The following is a 20,336-nucleotide window of genomic DNA, read 5'->3' on the forward strand; positions in this document are numbered from 1 at the left end:
ATGACACAACAGGGGAAGGCCCCCACAGATCAGAATGAATGTAGTCTAAAACATCTTTACTATTATGATTTCCAACTTTAAATCTCTGTTTACACTATTTTCCATACACACAATGTTTACAGAAATCTAAATTCAAGGATTTCAGACCAGGAAGAGATTTACATTTCATCAGTATATGAAGACCTTTCTCGCTCATATCACCCAATCGCTGATGCCACAGACAAGTACCTACTTCTTCCTTTTCTGATGCAACCACTGCTTCATTGACTTGAGTACTTCCTTTTAACCTGTAAAGATTTCCAACCTTTTCTGCCTTCATAACCACAAGGGCTCCTTTAAAGACTTTCAAGACGCCATCCTGACCTGTAAACTTATAACCATCTGAATCCAACACTCCCAAAGAGATTAAATTTTTCTTCAAATTAGGTACATGTCTAACACTAGTTAATGTCCTAACTATGTTATCATACATCTTAATCCAGATATCTCCCATCCCAATAGTCTGACATGACACATTGTTACCCATAAACATAGAACTACCGTTTACATTTTTATACGAAGTAAACCAATTTCTATGTGGGCACATGTGATGCGAAGCACCAGAGTCTAACACCCAGCTATCAAAACCCTGAGAGACATTACATTCAGGTGAAGTTTCATCTATCATATATAATTCTTCAGCAGATAAAACTTCGTCTATCATACCTGAATCGACCTGATTCGCTTCGTTCTTCGGGTTTTCAAATTCCTTTCATTTCCAACAGTCCTTCTTCAAGTGTCCAACTTTACCGCAGTTCCAACATTTTGCTTTACACTTCTTTCCCTTCGATTTTGATCTGGAAGACCCCCTTGGTTTTTCTCCTCTTTCCTTTGAGCGTCCTTTAGCGATCATGGCTTCTGATGCAGCTGTCTCAGTGCTAGATTTCCTTCGTACTTCTTCAGACCGGAGAGCTCCCATGACTGATTCAAACTTCAAAGAATCAGCAAAGCTGAAGCTGATTGAAGTTATGAAGTGATCCCACGATTCAGGCAGAGAACACAGCAAGGTTATGGCTTTATCTTCTTCCTGTATTTTGACTTCCATATCTGTTAATTGACATATTAGTGTATTAAAAACATTCAAATTTTCTGCAACGTTTGAACCTTCTTTCATTCGAAGACTGTATAACTGTCTTTTCAGATAAATTATGTTGGTTAATGACTTTGTCATATAGAGATTTTCAAGTTTTTCCCACAATCCTGATGCCATAGTCTCTTCAACAATGTTGAAGATAACTTCATCCGCTAGGCATAACCGGATGGTACTGAGAGCTCGGGCATCCAAGTCCTCCCAGTCTGAAGTAGTCATGGTTGCAGGTTTCTTAGTTGCCCCATCCAATGCCTTGTGCAACCCTTGTTGCACAAGAAAATCCCTAACCTTCAGTTTCCAAAGAGCAAAATTGCTCTTACTGGTGAATTTCTCCACCTCGAATTTCGCATTCGACATCTTGGCCATTTTATTCTTCTCCTAGGGTGTAGTCTTCCAGCTATCCTTTTTCGTATATGTCTCATGTACCATATGCAAACACTGTAGGCAACTTAATGTATGCGATGGCATCTACAAGACCTGACATTTCACATGCAGTTGGAGTTGTCAGCAGATTCATGGAAAATCCAGGTAAAGAACATTGGCAAGCAGTGAAATGGGTGCTTCGATATCTAAGAGGCACAAGTGACCATTGCATCGTCTTTAATGGTAGTGAAGGATCAGTCTGCGGATATGTAGATGCTGACTATGTAGGTGATTTGGACAAAATAAGATCTACTACAGGTTATGTCTTTACACTTGCAGGTGGAGCAATTAGTTGGATGTCAAAGCTTCAAGAAACAGTTGCATTGTCCACTACCGAAGCTGAATATATAGCTCTCCTAGGGTTTCAGTCTTCCAACTATCCTTTTCTTAAAAAAAACTTTGTTTCCCTTTTTTCTTAAAAAAAAAACTTTGTTTCCCTTTCTTAAAAAAACTGAGCCCTCTTTTTTAAAGAAACAATTTTTACAATTTTCTTTCTTGCAAATCCCTTTGTTATTTTTTCTTTTAACAAAGAAAGAAAAAAAACCCTTCCTTTTTTTTTCTCCAAAAAAACCACAACTTGACTTGATTTCAATCTTCAGTGTTTGTTTAAAAAAAATTATGCTGAAAATAAACAATTCTGGAAACTTTGATCAATACCCAGATTTATTTTGCTGATCGAAATCCTCTTTTCTGGTTTTCTTCAAGCAACCAGCGCTGACAGCACGCAAAAAACAGTTTTGCTGGTTCTTCAAGATAGCTTCATCAACCACACAGAGAACAACTTCATGCTCCAAACCACCCAGCGAATTTGTTCAATGCTTTTCCACACTTCCACGCTCAGCCACGAGCACAACAATTAGCGAATGTCTGGAAAATACGCAGGTAGGGGTTTTCGTTGCACGCAGAGCAGTCAGCATATTTCGGTTGCACGCAAAGCAGTCACACCTTCCGAGCAACAAATTTCTGACAATACGCAGGCAGGGTTTTCTTCATCCCAGCAGCGAATTTCTGGCAACGCAGGCAGGGTTTTCTTCTTCCCAGCAGCGAATTTCTGGCAATACGCAAGCAGGGTTTTCTTTGGTCCTCACACAGCCACCTTTCACACACAGTCGTCGGTTCTGGATTCACGCAGGCTGGATTTTCTTCAGGTCCTCACACAACTGCCTTTCTTTCACGCCCAGGCTCACTGCCCTCGGAGCTCTGACACCACTTGTTGTACAAATAACAAAATAATGAAGGAAAACAAAGAAACTTCAATAGAATAACCAAGACAAGAAACTAAATAAGAAACTGAATTGGATTGGAATTTTTTATTCAACAATGAATCTCTGCTCGTTACATTTCATGGGCATTTGATAATTTTATATCATCGACTATCGTTACATAACTAATATTTCGGTATAAAATTGTATAAAACTGTCTAGTTACATTTACCCAAAGTTACTAATTCGTTGTCAAACTAACACAGACAACCTCCTCATGAGTTACATTAAAATTAGCAGAGTCAACCTCCACACAGTACCCACAGTCTCGCACTGGGCACCATTTAACCATACTGTTTTGTTCAACATATGACCTCACAAGATAGGTTCTATATTTGTTCGTATCTTCCTCAGATAACCCCAGAGAAAAAACCATGTCTTCACTCACAATGGCACGGCATCGTGGACCTTGATGTGGACATCGTAGGTTGAGGCATCCTGCACCATCATGATTTATTGATGTGTGAATAAAAGTTCGCCAACAATCTTGGAAAAATAAATGGTCGCAGTACTTGAGTGACTTCATGTTTCTGATCTTGAAATCATAGAAACATATCGGACAGGTAGTTAACTCCTCCATTTTTTCTTCTTTGGTCTCATGTTTATCGTTCGGCTGCAACAATAGGCCCATAGCATTTCTCACTTTCTCCTCATCTGCAAACGATTGATAGTTGGCATTAATAGAATTCCAATCGAAGTGACGCAAGAGAATAGCTGTCTCGGCTTCCGAGATAGCCAGCACAATGGAAACGCTTTTGGTAGCATTGTGCAAATGCTCACCATTGTCATTCAGACTTAAAACCATATATTTCATACGTCCTTTATTGTCATCATGACGACTGCGTGCTATTTCCACCATGCTTTCATATCTCAATTCGTCATCTTCATTTTCGCTTTTGTTGCTTTCCCTTTCATCGCTTTCGCTGTCATATATCTCGTTATCAGACATTTCATTGTATAAAGCCATATTGGGAGCTCGAGTAGATCAGAGTCAGACTTTTTTTCTGGGCCTTGCGGAATCCAGAGAAACAAAACTCTCTGATCGTGTTCAAGCAAGTTAAAGTTAAACCGCAATGTTGTCAAGAAACTGTGTCTCTTTACCTTTTTGTACTAAATCAATCTTTGTTTAGCTGATATTTATACTCATGTCACTTGGCGCAGATACCAAAAACCATTCATGATCGGACATTGGTGATTATCTGGTTGATTTTCAATGTAATTTAAAATGATGCTTACAACCCAAAGTAAAGCGGTTTCCCGCCATCTATTTCTCCCAAGAGAAGCATTTTGTTGTCATTATTACTCTTTTTTTTTAGGAGAAACATTCCGTTGTCATTATTAATGAATCACAAACCCTAACATCCACCAAATATATCTATGAAAGTATAGTGAATTAAAATATTAAATTTTAACCAAATTTTTCTTGATATTTCTTCTAAATATGCCAAAAATTTCACCATTTGAAGTATCACAGAAAAAATGTAATGAAAATGTAAAAGTGATTCATTCAAAGTATAAAAATCCTAGGATTATATGCTCTCTTACCAAATGTTATAAGCCATATTCATAAAATTCAATAGTTCACACAATGTACAACAATGTGAGCATTAATGACAACCCAAATATAGATAATAATAGCAGAAATGCCTCAAAATACCTCAAATAGATTCATACATTGAAATAACATCCATACCATCCATAATGAATACATCATCGCTATATACACCAATCTACACATTACACATGCAATCCCTTCATTAGTAAGATGATCCTATTACATATACATTTACATATTCCATAGTAAGGCCGAGAATGCAAAATATGTTCATTTAAGGCCTCGAAATGACTCTTGATGTTTTTGACTTGAAATTTTCCAAACTAGGACTACTAGAAAAAATAGTCTTGTAGATTGATTCCTCCACTTTTTCTACTTTGAAAGCATCAAGATGGATGAAAAAGAAGATACTCATCTAATCCAGATCATACACCCCCATTTTGGGAGGATTTTGGTCCCCAAAAGCCTCTACTGAATGAGGTGAGTATATTTTGATGAAAACTTGACTAAACTGAGAGGGCGGGGGTGACTCATTTTCATACATTCATGGACATCAAAATTATTTTCTTGTAGCTGATTGTCTGAAAAATTAAATGAGCATATTAAAACATAATTACCAATAGATTTAATATGCGAACATCAAGTAATAATCTAACCTAAACATCACTTATCTCGATTAAAGGAATAACCTCTTCTATTTTTTTCTTAGCTTGAAAACACTTGTTTCTTCCCACTATAGAATCCAACCCCTTTAAACATTAAATTGACAAAGATATAATGTAATTTATTAAACTTATACATGAATGTCATAAGACCATTTAATATAACCTTGATAAATGAAATCACACATAAAATATAAATATAAATCATCACTTTTTATTAAAATAGATATTACAACATACAATAATATTGAACTAGTAATCAATCACAAGGATTTGGGTGCCCTGAACCAAGATCCTTATTATGTTCGAACAAAGATATACATGAATAATATGATAGAGATAATAAAAATTAATCTTCCAGGGAAAAGAACTACTTAGACATGGAGATGTGCTTTAATCCACTTGTTTATACAAAAGCCACAAGGCAAGTCCACATGTTGGATATATACATCAAAAGTAACACTTCATGGAAATTGAACCTTGCATGACAATTTAAACTCCAAGTTAAACTCTTTGCTTCCAGCTATGAATTTCCACTGAAAACAAAGATTAACCCTAGGTAAAATCACACATTAAATATAAATATAAATCATCACATTTTATTAAAATAAGTAATCATCAAATATTAATAAGAGACAATAATATTGACTGTATAATCAATCTAAAGGATTTGGTTGCCACAAACGTCCAAGATCCTTATTTTTGCTGGAACCAATAGAGATATGGAAAAATATGAGAAAAATTAATCTGAGTCTAGCGACCCTCTTGCACTACTTAATAATAAGTTACAGTTGATTCTAATAATAATTGCTTCTTCATGCGCACCCTGCTTGCGCATTAATCCGACTATCATCGGGCTGCAACAATAGGACCACACCATTCCTCACTTTCTCCTCACTTGCAAACCATTGTTCGTTGGCATTAATAGAATCCCAATCGAAGTGATGTAAAAGAATAGTTGCCTCAGCTTCAGAGATAACCAACAAAGTGGAAACGCTTTTGGTAGCATTATGCTGATGCTCACGGATGTTGTTCAGACTTAAAACCATATATTTCATACGTCTTTTATTGTCATCATGACGGCTGCATTGTATTTCCACCATGCTTTCATATCTCAATTCTTCATATTCATCAACCCCTTCATTTTCCCTTTCATCTTTTTTGCTGTCATATATGTCGTTATCATCGTACAATGCCATATTGGTGGAGATCGAGTAGATTAGAGTCTGAGAATCTTTATTTCCGTAGCCTCGCGGAATCGACAGAAACAAAATGTTATGTCCGCTTCACTTTTTTGTACAAAATCAATCTTTGCTTAGCTGATATTTATAGTGATGTCCCTTAGCATATATACCAAAAAATATTGAAGAGCCGACTTTGGTCATTATCTGCCTGGTTTTAAATGTAATCTAAAATAATGCTATTCTATTGTCATTACTACTTTCTCTGAGAAGAAGCATTCCATTTATTACCGATGGTATATGAGTTTCACACAAGACCATTGTTATTGTTGAATTGAGGCTTTTGTGATCCAGAATAAGCACGATAGAGGTTTATGTATAAATGAAATCATCAATCATTTTTCAACCCCTATCATTTGTCCACAAATGGTTGATGATGTGATTTACGGAAACCCCTATCATATACCATTCTCATTATTTTCATTTCCATAAAAATAAAATAAAAAAATTAGTGATTTTTTTGCTTTATGTGGAATTAATATGTAGTTTCTTTTGATTTAAGTGGAATTAATTTGGATTTAAGACTTCTGTGATTTATATCTTTTGAAATTACCGGAGAATCCACAATAAAAACCATTTTTTCGTCAACGTTTCACATCCCAACTGGATCCATCATCAGCATTCAAGTAGTCCTGATGATGGATCCCAGTTGGGATTTGAAACGTTGAAGAAAAAATGGTTTTTACTGTGGATTCTCCGGTAATTTCAAATGGAATTAATTTCTTAGGTTTATCTTTAGTTACGATTTTTTCAAGTGTTTCTTTATTTCCTCGATAACTTTTTTACCATGAAGTTATTGATTCTTAAATTTAAAAGATGGTTTTTTTATATTTTAATAAAAAATTAAATTATGTATATTTATATATATTGTGTACAATAATTTACATTTCAAATATAAAGTATACAACAAAGATATGTAGAAATTTGAATAATATAACACTTAGTCACAAAGATTTTCCTGATTATACACTATTTTCGGAATGCATGCATAATACATAACCTACTCTACCATTGATCATAAATTTTCGGAATTAAGAAAACAATCGCATGCGCACATTGAATCATCAATCACGCATATCAACACAGTATGTAATGGGAAAAGCATACAGCTGAAAACCCCCAACTATCTATATATTATAATGATAGAGAACATGTAACAATACATAGTACAATACTCCTCACAAGTACTTAGTACTATCTCCACATGCTACACACAAACTAGCTCAGATCTGAACAAGTCACAGGTTCAAATCTCCTCCACTGTTTGCCTACCTCTACTGCGCAATCCAAGTTGAGAATAGATTAGATCCAAGTTCGAATTCCCTTGGCTTGTACTGCGCAAACTCATTGGCAATCTCAATCAATGATTAATTCAAATCTCATGCACAACTATAGTCACAACTGACAGTAGTCTCACCCTTTCACCCACCTCTAACACTTGTCTCCACTGAACTGTCCATGCACTGAGTTAAATGATGTATTCTTTAGTTGATTTATGAGTTAATAATTAGTGAATTAATTAATAATTAATTCACATCACTCATCACTAGTGTATTTGGCAGTTAGACTAAATACAACTAGTTCAACTAAGTCAAACTGAACACAACTCCATCAACTCCTCAATCAACTCCACCAAACTCAATCACTTGAGTTCTAACTGAAGTCCATCATGAAATAGCTCAACTAACCCATAGGAAAAGCATGTTTCCTTCTGGCAGTTGCATGTGCCACATCTGTAGCTCGAACTGAAGTGCTACAAGAGGATAAGATAATGTTTATAGTCCAAATATTATTAAGAGCTAATAATATTCGACTGTTCTATTTTTTGACTGGCAGTCTAAAAAGAGACTCCGCCCATATGTCTAAAAATAGAGGTCCATCTATTTTTACCAACATGACCAATCATCCATAAATAGGATCCTGCAACTCATAGACCATGATCCATATGTTGGTTAGGCAAATCCCCTCTACGGATAGAGGCGATCCCTACTAGCCCAGAACGGGTCTAGCAACAATCGATCAATGCTACTGTGCAAGTTCCTAATTGCGATTAAACAAGAGGCAAAGAACACCTACTTGGATTCCAACGCTATTATTTGATGAAGAGATGTCGCTCTCGCTCCTTCGCTCTAGCCGGTCACGATCTTCCACGATCTCCGTGAATAGATACCTGCACACACGAAGAGACAGACAAACACAAGCGTGAAATCTAATAAAAGCAATTATACATCAGTCAGAAAGGATGTAATTCACATTAACCATTGCAAGACAAATGAGAATGGAACCATAACAGTAGTCATCTATTATTAAATCAATAACAGAGAAAGGTACAACCAATGTTCTGACGCTGAGTCCTTCTCTTGAGGGTCCAGCCAGCAAGTCTCTTAAGCATTCACCCTTGGAGGTAAGTTCTCCCAACACAAAAATCTCTCTCTCACACAAGCAATACTCACAACCTTCCTTGAGCTTCCTCTAACAAGACCAGACTTGTCACACCAATTACCTACTAATAGCAGCAATCCAAGCACTATGAATTCCACACTATCCAAACTACTCTGCTCATGGTAATGGTAGAGGTTTAAATAGGAGAAGGAGTCTCCATGGATGGTGGGAGGACAAGCTTATCTTCAAGGAAGGTGGTTCCAAATGACGAACAGACATGCCATAGATGGGAGGGCGACAATCACAAGGCTAACAACTAGACCTGGAACCATCTGGAAGGCTGGCTGTTGGAACAAATTCGCCCAAATTGGATCAGTGCGGGTGCAACACTTAACTGACGCGCTGACAGCGCATCACAATAACAATGGAGGCTGTGTCAGCGCGGCTTGATACGTTCATAGGATGTGCTGGCACACAAAATCCGACCAGCGCGGGAAACCTGTGTGCTTCTGCGATGGCAGCGCACCAGTTAGACTGTAAGCCGCCCGTCAGCGCGGTTATTTTAATAACAGACGCGCTGATGCAGTAAACTTTGGAAAAGTGGGTCATTTGGCCAGTTTAGAGAGCATGAGCATGGTGTATTTGATTCCATGAGACAATAGGGAGACTGACAGGGAGACAGTGACAAATTACTGCGTAACAGATGTCCCCTAAAGCATGAAGCCCGAGAGAGTGGGAGGGGTGAAATGCTTTACAAAACTGCTGAACTGGAACACCACCAGGAAGGACCTGCATGTCTGTACAACTGATATCTCGATTACATTTAGTCGAGGCATGGGCGCAGCCATCCAAAAGACATATATAAAGAAGGTCTATGGTATGGACGCAGCCACCCAGCTGAAGAGACCATGATGATAAGAAGGTATGGTCGCAGCCATCCCAAAGACTCAGGTATGGGCGCAGCCATCCATCAATGAGTCATGTAGTAATAATCCACAAAATCGCAGCCTGGTTCACAACAGATAAAAACTAGGGTCTTGCGCTCCATCCCAACCCGAACAAAGTACAAATCCAAGCATGTGAATACATGAGCTGAAGTCGAACATGCATGAACATCGTCTGATTACCAGTCAATGATGAAAACTGTTAACAGACGCGAGAGGTACCACCAATAATGACAATGGTCCTCAAGGTACTTATAAGTACAATCCGCGGCGTGTGAATCAATGAGCTGGTATCGAACACCCGCAGAATCATTCGATCGGAGGCTAATGATGAAAACCTCGCGTCGAACACGAAGAACCTGCCATTGAGGCATGCAGGCTCTAAGGCACCTGAAGGGAGTCTCTAGGCCACTTTCCTGGATAATGAGCTGGAGTCGACAGGAAGTAACCTTGATCGAAGGTGGGCCATAATGTTTCCCACATCATCGACACGAGACAAAGAAGGATAAAATAGTTTGTGTGAGACATCAGAAGGAGGTGGTAAGCTTGCTGAGGCCAACTTCTCTTGAACATATCGGCGGCACTAAAGTGGATTTGGCAGTATCTGACGTCAAATGAGCAAAGGTCATGGTGACAAGGCAATGATCAGATGAGAGGTCAAATAGGATAACCCAAACCCACGAAGGCTAGTGTAAAACAAGATGAGAAATCCCCACCCGGACACGAATGCAGACGAGTGCCATGTTCAAGAGCAACATACTGCCGACACGACGATTATTATAGTTCCATTTTCACCACCATTTCTGGCAGGTACCCCGATTATTTTTGGAGGACAAGCTTGACGGGGATAGCATATGCTTGGAAGGCGTCATTTCGACGATGTCCGATGTCATTAAGTTTTAACGAGTCTGACAAAGGAAGAACTCAACGTCTTTTCCTGTTTAGAGAGTCTGAAAAGACAACGGAAAAGAAAACTCCAGGGGGGTCCTTTTTCGTAAAGTTGTGTCTCTCGAGCCCGAAAAAGTATAAAACAATGCTCGAGAAAACCGCCCGACCAGTATGATCGAGGAGTACTTTTCATGAGTAGTGATATCGATCTGAAAAAGTAAAAAAGTAATCGGTATCACGTCGTTTCGTAACCATTAACGAACCGGAAACGACAAGGGTCTGACAATCTTTTTGTTTTTACACGGTCGGAAAAGGGTTTAAAGATGACCGCCTCCTTTTTACTTTTAACGAGTCAAGAGGGATAACTCGACAATCTTTCCATCTTTAAACGGTCGGAAAAGAGCTGAAAGAAGACCTCCATTTTTATTCTATTTAACGAGTCAAAAAGGGAAAATACTCGGCAATCTTTTCACATTTTACGAGTTAGAAAAGAGCTTAAAGGTGACTCGTCCTAGAGGAACGAGTGGTATAAAAGGTAGCAACTGGTTCCGGTAATGGTGGAACTGCTCAAAACATGTAATGGTCAAGAGGCTGGCTAATAAAACCACTCATCGCTGCGGTTCCTCAGGAAAGGATAAACAACCAAGTGAGAGCATATGATCGGCCAAAGAGATGGTAGCAATGGAATGAAACAACCAAGGCTCATCTAGCAGAATTCAGCAGATAAAAATGGCAATCATAAGATGTAAATCGGGTATGGGTTCATTTTTACACAAGCTTGAACCATGGAGAACTCTGCTTGGATTCGGTTTCATGTTTACACAAGCTTGAAACGAAAAACTATGCTTGTTATAAGTTCGCATGCCCCCAGCATAATAACACAAATCAAGGTACATGCCCCCCAAGCTTCATTGCATTCAACAAAGTGGATGGAATGAAGGTTCACTCTCGAGATTGATGAAAGACTCGACTTGTATTTTACGAGATCTTAATCAAAAGACTCGATTTGGAAAGGGAGTTATTTCATTTTTTTTTAATGAGGTTGACACAGTAAAAGAACTATCCTCATAACCCTTGTTTCATTTTGTAACGAGCTTGACACAAGACAAGGAACTGTGCTCCGACCAGACCTAGTTTCATTTTTAAGGAGCTTGACATAGGAAAGTGAACTATGCTCCAACCAGACTGCTTCATAATGAATAGGAAGTCGGTGCTTCCAAGAGTGTGATTCCCGATGGAAGGACCACATCTTGGAAGTCAGGACCTAATGCCTCCAGGACACTATGCACGACGGTGTCATCACTGGATACAGGCACAGGGTAGGTGGCCACGTAGTTGATCTGCGGCGGGGCAGATACAATTGGTGGATAAAAACTAGGAGGGGGCGACAACTGCGCAGGAGGCATCGGGGGACTAACGAACGACAATTGATCGATAGTCACAATTCTTCCATCGTGTGGAAAGCAAACCACACAGAAAAGCGAAGAAACAAGTGCCCCCATGGCTTAAACATAGTCGCAACCAAGGAGAAGACTAAAGTCTAAAACACCTTGGGTAACCAAGACGTCTATATAGACAATTTTTCCTCCCAAAGTAATAGGGAACTTCAGGAGAACTCCTAGAGATGGACAGGTTCCTCCGTCGAACGCCAACAGATTCTGAGTGATTGGCCCAAGCTGCGGGGAACCTAAAGCTTGCCAAGTAGTGTACGGCATAAGACTGACCGACGCACCTTCATCCAGGACAGTGCCAGGTACTGCCTTATCACAGGCAAGTACTGTAATCTGGAAAGGCACATGGGATGGAAGGCGACCGACGATCAGGCGATTCCAATCGAAGAAAGCGACCAGACTACTTGGTGGGGAATCGTATGATTGCCCCCATGTGCTAAAGGAACTGAAGGAGAACCTTCGGGAGCAGTTGGGTTAGGGGAGTCATTTCGGGACTCAGGAGAATCTGAAGAGACGAGAAGAACATGGGCGTGATTCTCTTCCGAAACAGAGAGAGCGAGTGGCAAACTCGAGTCAACACTCTTTCCGACCGATGGTTGGTCTGGAACAGGCTGGGGGCAACCAGGTTCGGGAAGAGGGGCTTGGACAAGAGAAGAATGTGAACCAATCTCATTGTCGCGAGGCGAATGATTTGCAGCTGCAGAAAGATGTTGATATCCAACGGGGAGTTGGGGTGAAGGAGCTGTAAGACTTTCCAAGACAACAGAGGCTTTATCCATTAGTGGACAAAGGTGAAGGGGATGATTGCCTTCACAAAGTCTACAGGGGATTCGAATCTTCCCTTTTCCTTTACCATTCCCAACTGATGAGGTAGCATCGTCGTGAGCTTCAGCGGACGATGAGGGGTGGGTCGGAGCACGAGACCATACTTCTAGTACCCTGGGAATGCCAGGACAATCGCGAAGAAGATGGTCCTCCTTGCATAATCGACAAGGAAACTTAACCTTCTACGGAGGGAAGGGGGCCCGACTTTAGGTGTACTCGAGGGAGTAAGAGTTATACTTGTAGCCTCTCCCTTAGGAGACTTCTTCTTCTTGGTCTTCTTCTTCTTCTTCTTAGCCACCTGGTTACTCGAAACGAGGCCTTCACCAGGCGAAGAACAAAAGGAAGACGTAGAAGAAGGCGTCGAAGGGGAGAGATCCACCTTAGGATCAACATGACGTTGTTCAGGTGGAGGGACTGATGGACCAACAGCCGATACGGTAGGGACCAGAGAGGTTGAAAACAACCAAACAGGCAACCCAACAGTTAACCCTGGTAGGGACAACGTTGCCATATATGGAGCACCAACATTCCCGAGAGGAGGGAAGTGACCTGGATTCCCATCAGGAGGGGAACCTGGGTTAGTGAACCCTGGGAAGGTTGCCATTACAAGCGAAAAGAAACCTACTCAAGCCAACGCGCACGAAATCTAACCAGGTGATCTTATCGTGGCCGAATAAATTTTTAAGACACAGGAACTGAGCTTGACCTTTTCATGTTTCAAGAGTCGAGAAAAGGACGAAAAGATGACTCTAGTCTCCTTCGAATTTTTAATGAGCACGAAGTGACAAGAAGCTCACTGGCACCTTTTCATTTAGGGAGTCCGAAAAGGATCAAAAGTGACTGCTCTGGAGATTCTAGGGAAAGGGTTTACCAAGCAATCCGTAAAACTGCTTATACACCTTGGCAATCGTATGCGAACGAAGGACTTTCCGTACTGCAGTCAATCTTCCCGAATGTTGTGTTAGGTGCGTTACGGCTCGCAGGGCGGCAGACTCGGCTTCCTATGGATCAAGGATAAAAGCCTAGTGGGGTCTCCCTATATACGCGACGGTACGTGGGAGCACAGTCCGTGTTAGACCACTATCGAGTCACAGAAGGAGGAATCACCCAACCGTAATGTGAAACAATAGTGACTATGTTTAAAGACTCCGGAACACGTCTCTAGCCTAGACCTCTACAATGTGAGCATTAAGTTCCAATGCGTTTTTAGATTTATTCAGTTTATTTTATGGTTGATCTTGAATTAAGTTTCGGTTTCAGGCCTTATCGTATGATCTCTCACAATTTCCTAGATGCAAACTACATGCCAAAGAATACCATTTTGTTCGATGAATTCTAACTATGAGAAGGTTAAGAGCTTTCAATCAAACAAAATGAACTCAGACAACCAAACAATCTAATGCAGCTAATGACAAAGAAACAAAATTTTTCTTTTGAGAACACAAATCAATGAGATGCTCTTCTTTTCATTAACTATTGAATGCAAAAGATGCTAGTTTGATTTTCCTTTCAATGACACTATGCACTTTAAAACGAATTTTGAGAGATAGCAACACTGAGCAAAAAGAAGTAAAATCACTCAATGAAAAGCACAACAAGCGTGAAAAGAGCTGATTGAACCCTAGCAACTGTGATCCGTGCCTGGGTAGTGAAACAATCACCTCAAGCAAACAAGCAAAGAAAGCAAAAAAGAGGAAGGTTTCCGCAATAGCAAAGGCAAGCAGCAACGAACTTTTGTGAACAAGTGAACAAGTGAGCAAAACAAGGTCAATCCAGTGAAAACGGGATGATGGCACTAGGTCACGGGACACAAAAATGAAATCCGTCCAACAAGACTTCGCAAGCAAGTGTGTAACAGTTCAAACAACAAATATCAAGTCATAAACCAAGTAGAAAAAGCTGGAGATAGGCAAACCAACAGGCTCAGGAGGCAAAATTGAAACAAATTCAATTTTACAGGATCAGCGCGGGTAGCGCTCAGCAACTGTGCACTGACAAGAGGTCACGCGTAGCAACTTGGCACTGTCAGCGCGGAAGGACACAGATTAAGTGCGCTGGTTCGATTTCAGAACCGTCGTGACTGTTTTACGTACAAGCGCGATGAAAACAAGTTTAAAGAAACAGCTATGCGCTGTCAGCGCAACTGTTTTGATATAAACCACGCTGAGTTTAAAAAAGAGGCAAAATCAAGCCAAAAACTCCCAAACCAAGGCCAGAACTCTTTAAACAATTAAGACACTTCCCAGATTGAACCAGGAGGGCTAAAAGCAGAGAACTAATCCCCAACTTCGAAAAGAGAGAACAATCAAATTCAAACACAAAGATGGACAAAAGAGACAAAAAGGCCAGTTCCCTAGTATGGTCGCCAAATTGTTGGTTAGGCAAATCCCCTCTACGGATAGAGGCGATCCCTACTAGCCCAGAACGGGTCTAGCAACAATCGATCAATGCTACTGTGCAAGTTCCTAATTGCGATTAAACAAGAGGCAAAGAACACCTACTTGGATTCCAACGCTATTATTTGATGAAGAGATGCCGCTCTCGCTCCTTCGCTCTAGCCGGTCACGATCTTCCACGATCTCCGTGAATAGATACCTGCACACACAAAGAGACAGACAAACACAAGCGTGAAATCTAATAAAATCAATTATACATCAGTCAGAAAGGATGTAATTCACATTAACCATTGCAAGACAAATGAGAATGGAACCATAACAGTAGTCATCTATTATTAAATCAATAACAGAGAAAGGTACAACCAATGTTCTGACGCTGAGTCCTTCTCTTGAGGGTCCAGCCAGCAAGTCTCTTAAGCATTCACCCTTGGAGGTAAGTTCTCCCAATACAAAAAGCTCTCTCTCACACAAGCAATACTCACAACCTTCCTTGAGCTTCCTCTAACAAAACCACACTTGTCACACCAATTACCTACTAACAGCAGCAATCCAAGCACTATGAATTCCACACTATCCAAACTACTCTGCTCATGGTAATGGTAGAGGTTTAAATAGGAGAAGGAGTCTCCATGGATGGTGGGAGGACAAGCTTATCTTCAAGGAAGGTGGTTCCAAATGACGAACAGACATGCCATAGATGGGAGGGCGACACTCACAAGGCTAACAACCAGACCTGGAACCATCTGGAAGGCTGGCTGTTAGAACAAATTCGCCCAAACTGGATCAGCGCGGGTGCAACACTTAACTGACGCGCTGACAGCGCATCACAATAACAGTGGAGGCTGTGTCAGCGCGGCTTGATACATTCATAGGATGCGCTGGCGCACAAAATCCGACCAGCGCGGGAAACCCGTGTGCTTCCGCGCTGGCAGCGCACCAGTTAGACTGTAAGCCGCCCGTCAGCGCGGTTATTTTAATAACAGACGCGCTGATGCAGTAAACTTTGGAAAAGTGGGTCATTTGGCCAGTTTAGAGAGCATGAGCATGGTGTATTTGATTCCATGAGACAATAGGGAGACTGACAAGGAGACAGTGACAAATTACTGCGTAACACCATATGTCTAAAAATAGACTTTGCGCCAAAAATAGCCTATGGGCCCACTTAGTGAAGGCGACTTCTTTTCACTAAGCTCCATCATCTTGTTGCATTTTCAACACTCCCTCTCAACAAGATATGGATTATCTGCAACCCTTATCCTGCCTCTGTGGTATTCGAGTTTTCTCCTGGTGAGTGCCTTCGTCAAGATATCACCATCCTGATCCTCCATGGGAATGTATGAAAGTAACATGATTCTTCGCTGCACAAAATCTCTGATATGATGGTACCTAATGTCAATGTGCTTGGATCTATCATGAAATACTGGATTAGCGGAGAGTTTAATGCAACTCTAGTTATCACAATAAATCACAGTAGGCTCCAAGTGTGACCCCAACAACCTGACCAGGATCTTCCTCATCCATATAGCCTCGCATGCAGCCAAACTTGCTGCCATATACTCGACCTCTGCTGAACTGAGTGCCACGGATCTCTGCTTCCTACTATACCAAGAAACTGTTGTCGACTCGATACTAAAGATCCCTCCAGATGTGCTCTTTCTGTCCATTGGGCTCCCTACCCAATCTGCATCTGTGAAGCCACATAGCTTCACCTCATTCTCCTATCTGTACCACAATCCATATCCCAATGTGCCTCTGAGATAACACAATACATGCTTGCCTGCCTTCCAGAAGAGCTTGGTTGGCTTAACCATAGCTTGTGAAAGCTGGTTAACAACATAGCAAATATTGGGTCACGCATTGACCAGATACATAAGCGACCCCACCAACTGTCGATAAACAGTGGCATCCAATACCTCCATTGAAGTAGCATCCTCCTTCCTCCAACCTCTAGGAAGAGGAGTATCAATAGGATTGCAACCATGCATGTTGAACTTCTCCAGTATCTCCCGAGCATACTTACCCTGAGAAACAAATAGTCCATCACTACGTTGCCAAATTTCCAATCCCAGGAAATAATGAAGGAGGCCCAAGTCCTTCATCTCAAACTCTCTAGCAAGATCCTCCTTGCATGAAAGTATCAACAGCTCATCTCCTATCAAAATCAAATCATCTACATAAAGTACAATGATCAACAACTTACCCTCCACCACAATCTGGTATAGGTTAGGATCCACCTCACTCTTGGAGAATCCAAGTCCGGTGAAATAACTGTCTATCCGTGTGTACCAAGCATGAGGTGCTTGTTTCAACCCATACAGTGCTCTCTTGAGCCTGCACACATGTGACTCGCTGCTGAAAATCTCAAAACATTTGGGCTGCTCTATGTACGCCTCCTCCTCAATGACTCCATTGAGGAACGCAGTCTTCACATCCTTCTGATGGATGTGCCACCCCATCTGCGCTGAGAGAGCAAGAATCGTCTGTATGGAAGAATACCTTGCGACAGGTGTAAAGGTCTCCTCATAATCGATCCCCTCTATTTGTGAGAAGCCTCGGGCAACAAATATTGCCTTGTACTTCTCCACACTTCCGTCAGCTGCCTGCTTCACTTTGTAGATCCATCTCGAACCCACCACTGATTTCCTCTCCGGTCTTGGGACAATCTCCCATGCACTGTTTCTGACAATCGAATCATACTCTTCCACCATGGCATCTACCCATGCAGGATCCTCCACATCTTCCTCGAAAGAGAATAGCTCAGTCACAAAACATTTTCTCACAAGAGCCATGTATCCAGTGTACCGAACAGGTGACTGTCTCTATCTGCGCTGTGTTGTAGGTGGTCCTACAACCTTCTCTGCATCTTAAGCCAGTCACTCAGCTTTTGTAGTGCGCTTGCTGATGAACCCCAAATTTGGTAACATTTTGGGCTCATTTGGCCTACTTACCCTTGCTCAACCCTTCATTTTTCATCACTTATGCATCATTTTTTAGTATATTCATGTTATTTGTAGGAAGGAGGGCAGTCACTATTCCTAGGTGGCTAATACATGTTTATTTCAGGTTTTTTGACATTAAATGGATCAAAACCACGCAGATGAAGGCAAGGAGACAGCCAAGGTGGCATTGAGGTTTTGTAGGAAGGTTGTCCACATTCTTGAATGGCCTTCCTCGTGATCTCAACCCACAACTGCGAGCTCCAACAGCTACCACCACCGAGCTAGAAGGCAGCCAACAGATTCTAAGGGAACAGCAGTTTACTTTTAGTTGGTCAGCCAAGCCCCACTAATTTAGGAGGCCAGCTTGGCCCTCATAATTTATAAATATTGAGGTTGTAGCCTTCGATGGGAACTTTTGAAACTTTGTTGTTTATTCTAGACTACGAGCTGATAGCTCTGTTTTGCTCTTTGTAAGCCATTTTTGGCATGTTATCAGACTTTTGACTATTATCTTTTAATGAATAAGCAAGCAGATTTGAGGCAGCTCTGAGTTCTTAAAGGAGCTTAAGCTCTCAGGGTTGGGCCCAACCTAAGAGCCTAAGGCTTCCTTCCTTTGTATTGTTACTTGTCTTTCTTTCGGCATTATATTTCTTTTCCTTTACATGCACTTGGAAACACAGTTTGCTGAGTTGACTGTTTTGGTGTGATTACGTAAGTTAGTTTTATGAACACAATTGCTTCAGTAGTTTAGATTAGAGTAAGAGGATTGGAGTTAATCAGAGTTCCAAAAAAGGTTGAATGCACACTCACTTTCACCTCTGTTTGGGGACTGGAAGTGCAGACCGTGCCAACTACCAAAAACATTGTTTTACATATTCATGCAAGTCTTGAGGTAATGTTTTCGGTTGTAGAAGTGTCCATGCATTTAGATCTTGTGGAATAACTCTTTGTTTTAGCACCATGCACGATTTCCCTTTAAACTACATTGTTGTTCTTTGGTTTCTAATAAAACAGTTAGAGTAGGTTGATGACATTTCGGTTATACGCAAGACAGGGGTGATTTGTTTCATTTACACTGCGCAGCACCACTCTATCATTTCCTTATCCTTCTAAGTCATGCCTAGGCCATCTACTTATCTCCCAGTTAGATCATTTGCCTCCCAACTCTTCTATCATCCACGTTGTTTTATCTTTTCGGCCTTCCATTGCCTCTACCCCCCTCTAGACCAACCAACTTTACACACCCCCTCTCCATCTCACCTCTCTATCCATAAGCCATCACAAGCTCCCCTCCTACCTCTCTATCCACCCACACAGCTCATTCACTCATGCATCACCCAAAACTCTGATTACAGAACATCCTGTAGAAATTACGGGACTTCCTGTAGAAATCCTGAACTTCCTGTAGAATCCCCTGCAGACATCCTGTAGAAGCTTGCAAACACGGTTGCCAGGCATCTAAACTTTGTGAACTCCTGTGGAATGATGTTAGGGATCCCTTAGACCCTCTCAGAGTCCTAGTGACCTTTTCCAAGCCTTCCTCCCCTTTATCTACACCTGCACAGTCAAGACCCAGTAAGAAGCACAGTCATAATAACTCTAACAACTTGAGCAAAAATACAAAAACATGTTCTCTTCAGATGAAAGTAGTTTAGACACATGCATCTCATCTCAATAGAAGTAATGGCATCACTTTTAGAAGTTGCATTCCCACCATTGCATCATAAGGATTAAGATGGTAGAATTAGGGTTTACTAGGGTTCCATGTTTTGTTGGCTTTCAGTTCATTCTTGCAAAGTAGGTCAATTTCCTTTGAGATAGCTTTCGTTCATCACTTAAAAAGCTTCTTCTGAGAACATATAGAAGTTGGCTTGAGCCCTAGCGGACTTGTGCCAGCTGACCAAGTGACAACTGCGACAAGAGCTAGTACTTGTGCATACAACACCGTCGCTTCCAAGTTTGTTACGAACTACCGGGTTGATAAAATTAGAGAAGGAAGCTCCAGGAGTTGTAGCATTATTGCTACAATACTGGAGCCCACCATCTTTTTGGCGCCGTTGCCGGGGAAGCGTCAGAGTATTAGTAATTGTTGCTTTTCTTATATTTTCCTACTCTCGCCTTCTGCCAAGTAGTTTATTTCATTTCCATTCTGCAAAAGTAGCATAGACATTTCCTGCTTTCATAGATTAACATTTCAATTCTGCAATTTCATTTTTGCAAGCATAGATTAGCATTTCAA

The 20,336-nt window shown here is 40.9% G+C and overlaps 1 protein-coding gene across 1 annotated transcript; it reads right to left on the bottom strand.

Annotated features, from left to right (window-relative positions):
- Positions 1-2,995: 2,995 nt before the first annotated feature.
- LOC149170386 (putative E3 ubiquitin-protein ligase ARI7) lies at positions 2,996-3,781 on the bottom strand. The gene has a single exon (XM_089425553.1). The coding sequence runs from the start codon at positions 3,779-3,781 to the stop codon at positions 2,996-2,998; it is 786 nt and encodes a 261-aa protein (XP_089281679.1).
- Positions 3,782-20,336: the final 16,555 nt, after the last annotated feature.

The sequence above is a fragment of the Pinus tabuliformis genome, chromosome 4_2 (assembly GCF_031772625.1).
Source record: "Pinus tabuliformis cultivar Carrire ecotype Pingquan chromosome 4_2, CPIR1, whole genome shotgun sequence".
Taxonomy (NCBI): Eukaryota; Viridiplantae; Streptophyta; class Pinopsida; order Pinales; family Pinaceae; genus Pinus; species Pinus tabuliformis.

Excerpts from the sequence above, each read along its gene's own strand:
- LOC149170386 (XM_089425553.1), bottom strand. The coding sequence starts at position 3,781 with ATGGCTTTATACAATGAAATGTCTGATAACGAGATATATGACAGCGAA.